Below are 10,000 nucleotides of genomic sequence, written 5' to 3'. Positions count from 1 at the left end.
CTGGTGTAAGTCTGTACACACCGGACAGGCAGACGAGGCAGTGATTCACATATAAGACGTTCACACTGCTTTAACTCCATATTACCAGATTCTTCTACCTGTTCCATCCTGAATCTGATTAGAAAGTTAAATCAGACCAATCTGGCAACCCTGAGTGCATTGCTGGTGTGAGAAAAGATTCTGCTGAAACTTTGAGCCATAAACCTGAACATAATTCTATAATGTCCTATAAATCTGTTCCTACTATTACATTCTATTAACATGAATATAAAGCACCGTTAGCATTATGCAGGTTTCCTCTGTTAATGATCGCAAGGTCCCGCATGTCGTTAGTGAATTCGTTAGGATTTTTTTTCTTTAATTCTCTGAACTGAAATGTTTTCATTGAAAGGCACTTCACTGCTCTCATCACATTTACATCTAAAACTCCTCAACCTTCTCTTTTCTGTGCATTTAACATTCCACTTTATATACGGGGTGTGTGTGTGTGTGTGTGTGTGTGTGTGTGTGTGTGTGTGTGTGTGTGTGTGAGACAGCCTACGGTAAAGAGGGCGTGAAGATGAACTTTGTTGATCGCATCTTTGTCGGCGAGTTGACGAACACTATTATGTGTGAAGAGTGTGAACATGTAAGTGTTTCTACAAGTGTGTGTTTGTGTGTGTGTGTGTGTGTGTGTGTGTGTGTGTGTGTGTGTGTGTGTGTGTGTGTTCCTCATATTTGCCCTTGAACTGATTTATTGTGTGTGTGTGTGTGTGTGTTATATTTCAGATCTCTACAGTGAAGGAGGCTTTTATCGACATCTCTCTGCCCATCATTGAGGAGAGAGTGAGACATTCTGCAGTTTTATTTATTCTCTTTCCCACAATGCTCCTCTTTTATTTCTCCAGTTATCTTATAAAGATCTCCTCTTCTCTCATGTTCAAGTGCTTGTTGTTTGTTTGTGGGTTTTTGAATCCAACAGATCTCCAAACCCTCAAACTCGGGCAGGTTGAGTAAACCGAGCCGAGAGCAGGAGTCCCTGAGCGGCCGCGCCGACGATCCGCCTCATTCACACAGCGGCCATGACGGGAAGAAGCCGAGCGTCCAGGTAGCGTACACCTGAGATTAGATTGTCTGATTCCTCTCATTCACTTTTTCTTAAAGTGCACTGTTTATTTTTATTTTTTTCCCTCATATTTTTTCCCAATATATATAACAGCAGATGAGATGATTTAATAATCTCTCATTAGTGACCTTTGACCTGCTGGTCCTCACTTTTTAACACATATTTATCTAACATCACAGCTGCACAGAACCATGTGACTCATACAGGGGTGCCATTAATTTAGTCAAGTGCCAACTTGGTCCTACAGCATAAAAGAAAACAAGAAAAATTGAAATTGTGACTTTTTTTTGGTAAATCAGCATAAAGAGACTTTATTATTGTCTGAGTGAAATTTGTTTGGTAGCTCAGACACCAGCAGCAATACGACAACATACACAACAACTACACAATAACCCAAAAATAAACAAAAGATAAATACACTGAAGTATAAATATAACAGTATAAACAGCAGAATATAATCAGAGTGCAAAACAATAGCAGTACAAACATTGCGAATTGGAAATGGGAAAGTATTGCACAGATCATCATCATCATCATCATCATCATCATCATCATAATACAATGATACAAATATGTTCCAAATAGTGTTATCCCACGTGTGAAGAGCTCCAGGTGGGGTGAATTACTGATCACACACCCCTGTGTAGTCCCGGTGTGTTGACGGATATTGCGTCGTCCCGGTGTGTTGACGGATATTGCGTAGTCCCGGTGTGTTGACGGATATTGCGTAGTCCCGGTGTGTTGACGGATATTGCGTAGTCCCGGTGTGTTGACGGATATTGCGTAGTCCCGGTGTGTTGACGGATATTGCGTAGTCCCGGTGTGTTGACGGATATTGCGTAGTCCCGGTGTGTTGACGGATATTGCGTAGTCCCGGTGTGTTGACGTATATTGCGTAGTCCCGGTGTGTTGACGGATATTGCGTAGTCCCGGTGTGTTGACGGATATTGCGTAGTCCCGGTGTGTTGACGGATATTGCGTAGTCCCGGTGTGTTTACGGATATTGCGTAGTCCCGGTGTGTTGACGGATATTGCGTAGTCCCGGTGTGTTGACGGATATTGCGTAGTCCCGGTGTGTTGACGGATATTGCGTAGTCCCGGTGTGTTGACGGATATTGCGTAGTCCCGGTGTGTTGACGGATATTGCGTAGTCCCGGTGAGTTGACGGATATTGCGTAGTCCCGGTGAGTTGACGGATATTGCGTAGTCCCGGTGTGTTGACGGATATTGCGTAGTCCCGGTGAGTTGACGGATATTGCGTAGTCCCGGTGTGTTGACGGATATTGCGTAGTCCCGGTGTGTTGACGGATATTGCGTAGTCCCGGTGTGTTGACGGATATTGCGTAGTCCCGGTGTGTTGACGGATATTGCGTAGTCCCGGTGTGTTGACGGATATTGCGTAGTCCCGGTGTGTTGACGGATATTGCGTAGTCCCGGTGAGTTGACGGATATTGCGTAGTCCCGGTGTGTTGACGGATATTGCGTAGTCCCGGTGTGTTGACGGATATTGCGTAGTCCCGGTGTGTTGACGGATATTGCGTAGTCCCGGTGTGTTGACGGATATTGCGTAGTCCCGGTGTGTTGACGGATATTGCGTAGTCCCGGTGTGTTGACGGATATTGCGTAGTCCCGGTGTGTTGACGGATATTGCGTAGTCCCGGTGTGTTTACGGATATTGCGTAGTCCCGGTGTGTTGACGGATATTGCGTAGTCCCGGTGTGTTGACGGATATTGCGTAGTCCCGGTGTGTTGACGGATATTGCGTAGTCCCGGTGTGTTGACGGATATTGTGTAGTCTGCAGTGAGACTGTATTATAGTTCACTGAGGATTTTAATACCCTGAGGGTAAAAACTATTCTTCAGCCTGGTTCTGGAATGTGCCTGTAGAAGCCGCAGGTTCGACGCTCGTCCACTTGTCAGGACCCCAAAGGAAGAGAACAATCGACATCTACCCCACGAGAAGACACCAAATGTTCGAGTGGGCACCATTGCTATGGCGACACACCAGGCAGCCAGTCAGATGGCAGCGATAAAGACTCCTCCCCTCAAGACAGCAGCAACGACGCAGACAGTGAGGCGTCGGAGTCTGAGTGCTCGGTGGGAATCTCCACCTCCTCTAATAAAACCTCGTCTTCCTCCTGCGTAAGCCACGCCCCGTCTGCATCAAGCCACGCCCCTTTAGTCCGGGAGCAGACAGGAAGTGCGGTCGAGCAGCTAGTGAGCGCGGTGTCTAAGTTGGGGTTAGTGCACACGCCGCTCGGCGGTCCATCACTCGGACATGGAGGTGAGGGGAGAGAGAGAGAGCGGGAGAAGGAGAGAGACCAGCAGGGGGCGTTCCAGGCGCTGTCACACAGCTACACTCCGGCGTCCAAGGAGTGTTCAGTGCAGTCCTGCCTCCATCAGTTCACCTCCATCGAGCTGCTGATGGGAAACAATAAGCTGCTGTGTGAGAACTGCACTGAGAAACGCCACAGACAGCACAGGAGGAGTGGAGGTACACACACACACACACACACACACACATCCTCTTAATATCTAAGATAGTAAAATATTTGAATGACCTGCGCAGTATAGAAAGTGTTAATTTTTATTCCTATCAATTATTCATTCATTACAAATCAGGATCCCCCCCACCCCTCGACCCCGCCCCCACTGCGGTTATAGACCTATAACAGTTATCATAGAATTAAATGTTAAATGTAATGTAAAGTATTTATGTAGTGTGTGTGTGTGTGTGTGTGTGTGTGTGTGTGTGTGTGTGTGTGTGTGTGTGTGTGTGTGTGTGTGTGTGTTTTACAGATAAGAAAGTAGAGAAGGTGTACACGAGCGCCCGAAAGCAGATGCTGATCTCACAGCTGCCACCAGTCGTCACACTGCACCTTAAACGTTTTCATCAGGTTTGTATACACTCACGCCCACACACACACACACACACACACACACACACACACACACACACACACACTAATAAAGGATTAAACACACATCAGATAGTGAACTATAACATCACACGCTGTGTGTGTGTGTGTGTGTGTGTGTGTGTGTGTGTGTGTGTGTGTGTGTGTGTGTGTGTGTGTGTGTGTGTGTGTGTACAGGCCGGGATGAACTTGCGGAAGGTGAATCGGCATGTTGATTTTCCACTCGTTCTGGATTTAGCTCCGTTCTGCTCTGCCTCCTGCAAGGTCTTCAACCTTCACCCAGTCCTCAGTGTTTATATTTACATATATTTCAGTCCTTTAAATTCATTTAAATATTTCATCACAACTTAATTGCACATTTTATCAGTTCTAAATGTACTTTAAATTAATACTTTTTAAATGTTTTTATTTGTAATCAACATGGACACAGACAAATATTGATTTATGCAAATGTATGTTTATTATTAGTGAAACCAAACTCATCATCGAGCATGAAGACTAAATATTATTGTAAATGTTTTAAAGTAATTATAGTGTTTTAAATTACGTAAATCATCAGGACACCAAATGGAACCTTTGTTGTTTCCACACGGACGGTTTTAATTGCCGGATGTGTGCATCATGGTGGATTTTGATGCTGATTTGAGACTAAACAAACATTTAGTGGCTACAAATAATTTTTCACTATGGGTTAAGTTTTTTTTATATCTGAGTAAAGAAACGACGTGAATAAACGTGAAAAAATGACTTTAATATTGACAGCTTTTTTATTTATTTTATATATATATATATTTACATATATAGAGTATTTATTGTGTGTGTGTGTGTGTGTGTGTGTGTGTGTGTGTGTGTGTGTGTGTGTGTGTGTGTGTGTGTGTAAAAGAACCAGGGTTCTGGAGAGCGGGTTCTCTACAGTCTGTATGGTATTGTGGAACACAGCGGCTCGATGCGAGGAGGCCATTACACAGCGTATGTCAAAGTCCGAACACCACAACGCAAGTGTGAACAACTTAGGAGTCAATCTGGTACACACACACACACACACACACACACACACACACACACACACTGCTAGGATCTAAATGTAATTAGGATTGGAGAATTACAGAAGAAAGAAAGGAAGCAATTTGCAATACCTCTGTGTGTGTGTGTGTGTGTGTGTGTGTGTGTGCGTGCGCGTGTTTGTGCGTGTGTGTGTGTGTTTCAGGATGTAGAGAAGCCGGGGTGCCCCCTCCAGGTCAGTGGGTGTACGTGAGCGACACCAGTGTTCAGACGGTTCCTGAATCTCGAGTACTGAACTCTCAGGCGTACTTGCTGTTCTATGAGGAGCTCCTCTAGGGGTGCCATTACTTATGGAACTCTTCTGTTCTGGCATCACTGATGTTCCTTTGTGGATGCAGCATACAATCAGCTATAGGACACATCAACACACAAAATCTGTGGTTTAAAAAGCCATGTGTGAATGAGACTTATGTTAATATATGATTTATTAAATGAAGATAACAATGATGAAGATGATGATGACGATGATGAAGATCATGATGAGGAATTTGCCTGCAAGCTGATCGCAGGTCGTTTCTGAGACACTGTAATGAGTAGAAAATGTTCTGAACTGTAGAAGTATTTATATTTTTGGGTCTCTGTGTCTCGCTGTTTGTCTCTCATCACATTTCACCCGTTAAAGAAATGTTTCTTATCTCAAGCAACAAAAACCAAAGAGCTTAGAACACATCAGAGCGTGGAGCCGGGGTTCTCCTCCACACCCTGCTGGTGCAGAGAACCTCAGGAAGAACATCAGTGAGACCATTCATCATTATCAATATACTACAGCTCAATCCTGAAGGCAATCTGATCAACCTACACACACACACACACACATACACCAGAGGAAATAAAATCTCATGCTGTGTGATTCACTGCTTCGTGTGTGTGTGTGTGTGTGTGTGTGTGTGTGTGTGTGTGTGTGTGTGTGTGTGTGTGTGTGTGTGTGTGTGTGAGAGGATCTTTATCATATAATCTGATATAAATCAGATGGAGAACACACATCACATATTTAAAGGTGAAATGAGTAGACCGTGTACAGTGCAGGATCTCAGTGTGATGAATCCTCTACTGCGTTCTTAGTGAAGCTGCAGCAGGAACCTGAGAGCGTCACGTGATCCCTTCTGAAAAATCGCTTTAAACTAATCCAGTGGAAATTTGCACAGAGTCAAATACAATTCTTTTCTGCCCATTAAAGTCCGATCTGATTCTGACTGTTAATAAGATGAAGGTTATAAAGTGATACTCAGATGGTCTCAGATGTTTGTGCTCGTGTCCAGAGTGACGTCCAAAAAGTGCTTTTAGTGATGAATAAATCTACACTGGATTACACACTTCATATAAATCACAATATAACTCTTGAATTCTACAAACTTGGAAAGTGCTAATTTAAGTGTTTCAGGAAGATGAAGGTCTTCAGTCGTCGCTTGAAGATAATCAGGGACTCTGCTGTACAAACATCTAGGGGAAGTTCATTCCACCACCTCGGTGCCAGAACAGAAAAGAGCCTTGAAGTGTACTTACCTCTCATTCTGAGAGAAGGAGGTACCAGTGGAGCAGTGCTGGAGGATCTCAGACAGCGTGGTGCAGTGCGAGATGTGATGAGATCACTGAGGTAAGATGGTGCTGGTCCATTTTTGGTCTTGTAGGTGAACATCAGTGTTTTGAATCTTTTTTTTTTTAACTACTGAAAGCCAGTGGAGGAGCAGCAGTGGGATGGTGTGGGAGAACTTGGGCAGATTGGTGCAGCTGCGTTTTGGATTATTTGCAGTGGACTTCTGACATCTGTCATATATGATTATTACCACATGATAAATCCAGAACATCCACCTGCTCTGGAACACATTTTAAAAAGAAAGATTTAATAATTCAGTCTACGGCAGAGCGCATCAACAACCACAGACAGAAGAAATGAGTCTGTCAGAGAATCTGATCTACGGCTCTGATATCAGATCAGATCTCAATCATAAGATTTAAGTGCTTTAAATATATTCAGTTCCACTGATTCTTCAACATTCATTATATTAAAACAGACTTTACTTCATTCTTCATTTGATCTCTTTTTAACTGAATGATGCTGTCGGTCCTGTCGGTACAAATCACATGGGGAGAAATCGAGTGTTAAACACACACACACACACACACACACACACACACATTCACTCACACACACACACACACACACACATTCACTCACACACACACACACACACACACAGACAGCTGGTGAAGAAATGGCGGGTGTGCAGTCAGGAAAAGGGCAACGTCTTGAATCATCATCATCTCTGGGATATTTTTTGACAATAAAAATCGTAGAGTCGCAGCTGATATAATGTGAATAACGACGTGTGTGTGTGTGTGTGTGTGTGTGTGTGAGAGAGAGAGAAAGAGAGAGAGAGGTTGTGTGTGTGTGTGTGTGTGAGAGAGAGAGAGAGAGAGAGAGGTTGTAATGCTAGTAAATTATGGCGTGCCACAAGGGTCAGTTCTGGGACCCCTGCTTTTTACAATATACATGCTTCCATTAGGAAATATTATTAGAAGGCATGGAATTAGCTTCCATTGTTATGCTGATGATACCCAGCTATATATTTCATCTAAACCAGGCGATACAGCTCAATTAGCTCGCATAACTGAGTGTGTTGAAGAAATAAGAGATTGGATGACCCATAACTTTCTGCTATTAAATTCTGATAAAACGGAGATTTTGCTCATCGGCCCAAAAAATAGTACACAGAAGCTCCAGCATCTCAGCCTGCATTTAGACGGTTGTTCTGTAACTACTAGTTCAACGGTAAAAGACCTGGGAGTTATTTTAGACAGCAACTTATCTTTTAAAAATCACATCAATCAAGTTACAAAAACAGCCTTCTTTCACCTTAGAAATATTTCTAAGCTAAGAAATATGTTATCTATATCTGATGCAGAGAAGCTCGTCCATGCGTTTATGACCTCTAGAATAGACTACTGTAATGCATTACTAGGTGGATGTCCTGCATCATTAATAAACAAGCTTCAGTTAGTTCAGAATGCCGCAGCAAGAGTTCTTACTAGGTCAAGAAAATACGATCATATAACCCCAATCTTATCGTCCCTGCATTGGCTTCCTATTAAGTTTCGAATAGACTACAAACTACTGCTACTCACTTATAAAGCACTAAATGGTTTGGCTCCCATGTATCTATCCAGTCTTTTAACACGCTACAATCCGTCACGCTCCCTGAGATCTCAAAACTCTGGGCTTCTAGTAGTTCCTAGAATAGCAAAGTCCACTAAAGGTGGTGGAGCATTTTCACATTTAGCTCCTAAACTCTGGAATAGTCTTCCTGACAGTGTTCGGGGTTCAGATACACTCTCCCAGTTTAAGTGTAGATTAAAAACATATCTTTTTAGCAAAGCCTACACATAACACACATCACGCACATCACATCACAACCTTGTGCTCCAGAACATCTGATCACATGCACATTATCAACTTGTGCTGTTAATATCATGAACAGCAGCTACGCTAATTCCTCTCCACTGCTTCTCTTTCTCTCCCCATCCCGAGGCTTCCTGAGGTTTGGCCAGCTCCAGTCACGTCCCACCTCGTGAAGATTATGGACCTATGGATGATCATGGAGAAGTAGATGCCGAGTGTTTAAAGGCCCTGGCATGGAGAAGCTGATGCTGGATCTATGATGATCACAAATTGTTCTGTATTGTTGAAAGATTTATGACCAAACTTTTGATGTCACCCATATGAGGATGGGTTCCCCTTTGAGTCTGGTTCCTCTCAAGGTTTCTTCCTCATATCATCTAAGGGAGTTTTTCCTTGCCACTGTCGCCACGGCTGCTCATCAGGGACAAACGCACACCATTCACCTTCACTGTTGTTTTCTGTAAAGCTGCTTTGAGACAATGTCTGTTGTGAAAAGCGCTATACAAATAAACTTGACTTGACTTGACTTGACTTGTGAGTGTGTGTGTGTGTGAGAGAGAGAGAGAGCGAGAGAGAGAGAGAAAGAGAGGTTGTGTGTGTGAGAGAGAGAGAGAGAGAGGTTGTGTGTGTGTGTGTGTGTGTGTGTGTGTGTGTGTGTGTGTGTGTGTGTGTGTGTGTGTGTGTGTGTGTGTGTGTGTGTGTGAGAGAGAGAGAGGGGTTGTGTGAGAGATGCATTAGAACATGGTGATGGTGTTTGGCCTTCACACACAACCTGCTGGAAGCACAGTGCAAACCGTCTTCAAGTATTTCACACTGATCTGTTAACACCTCGACATCTCACACACACACTTCATCTCACACACACTTCATCTCACACACACTTCATCTCACACACACTTTATCTCAAACACACACTTCATCTCACACACACTTCATCTCACACACACACTTCATCTCACACACACTTCATCTCACACACACTTCCTCACACACACTTCCTCCTGCAGCTCTTACACTTTTCAGTATTTGAAAGCAGAAGGCCTCGGGCGGAGGGGGTGGGGGGTGGGGGTGGGGGGGAACCACACACGTCACACTGATTTCATCCAAACCCCAACTAGCGCTCAGTTTTAACCCCAAACAGAACAACAGCCTGAGAAATAAAAACACTGGATCCATAAAATATCTATAAAATAAAGTAATATTAAAGTTATTATTAAATGTGTTTATAGTTATTACAAACACATTTATTTATTTCAGAAACAAATGATCTATAAACGTCCGATTTATCTAATGAATCTAATGACAACTTTACATTTGATTTCTGTGAGTAGACAAGAATAAATGTCTTCATAATTTAAATAAAATATGCAGAGTATAATGTTCACGTTAAAATAATAAGTATTTAGATGGATATTAGAATAACGCCATTTAGTCCGTTTTGTCCCGACAGTTAATAATAAACTCGTAAGAACGCTTTTGAAGCTTTTTTTAAAGTAACAGTGACATCTAGCGGGCAGT

General features: G+C 43.1%; 1 protein-coding gene across 3 annotated transcripts in view; it reads left to right on the top strand.

The window, feature by feature from the left end:
- usp45 (ubiquitin specific peptidase 45) overlaps nt 1-5,935 on the top strand; it is a 22,858-nt gene extending 16,923 nt beyond the window's left edge. For all 3 annotated transcript variants that reach the window (XM_083525689.1, XM_083525690.1, XM_083525691.1), the window contains 8 exons: nt 537-628; nt 769-825; nt 962-1,087; nt 2,993-3,599; nt 3,905-4,002; nt 4,201-4,287; nt 4,907-5,048; nt 5,231-5,935. In XM_083525689.1, coding sequence (XP_083381815.1) covers nt 537-628; nt 769-825; nt 962-1,087; nt 2,993-3,599; nt 3,905-4,002; nt 4,201-4,287; nt 4,907-5,048; nt 5,231-5,361 — 1,340 coding nt within the window. In that variant the 3' untranslated portion in view covers nt 5,362-5,935. The remainder of the gene's footprint in view (nt 1-536; nt 629-768; nt 826-961; nt 1,088-2,992; nt 3,600-3,904; nt 4,003-4,200; nt 4,288-4,906; nt 5,049-5,230) is intronic.
- The last annotated feature ends 4,065 nt before the right edge of the window (nt 5,936-10,000 follow it).

The sequence above is a fragment of the Silurus aristotelis genome (genome assembly GCF_946808225.1).
Source record: "Silurus aristotelis genome assembly, chromosome: 22".
Classification (NCBI taxonomy): Eukaryota; Metazoa; Chordata; class Actinopteri; order Siluriformes; family Siluridae; genus Silurus; species Silurus aristotelis.
Note: the sequence above shows the minus strand (reverse complement) of the source record. Positions and strands in the feature narration are given on the sequence as shown.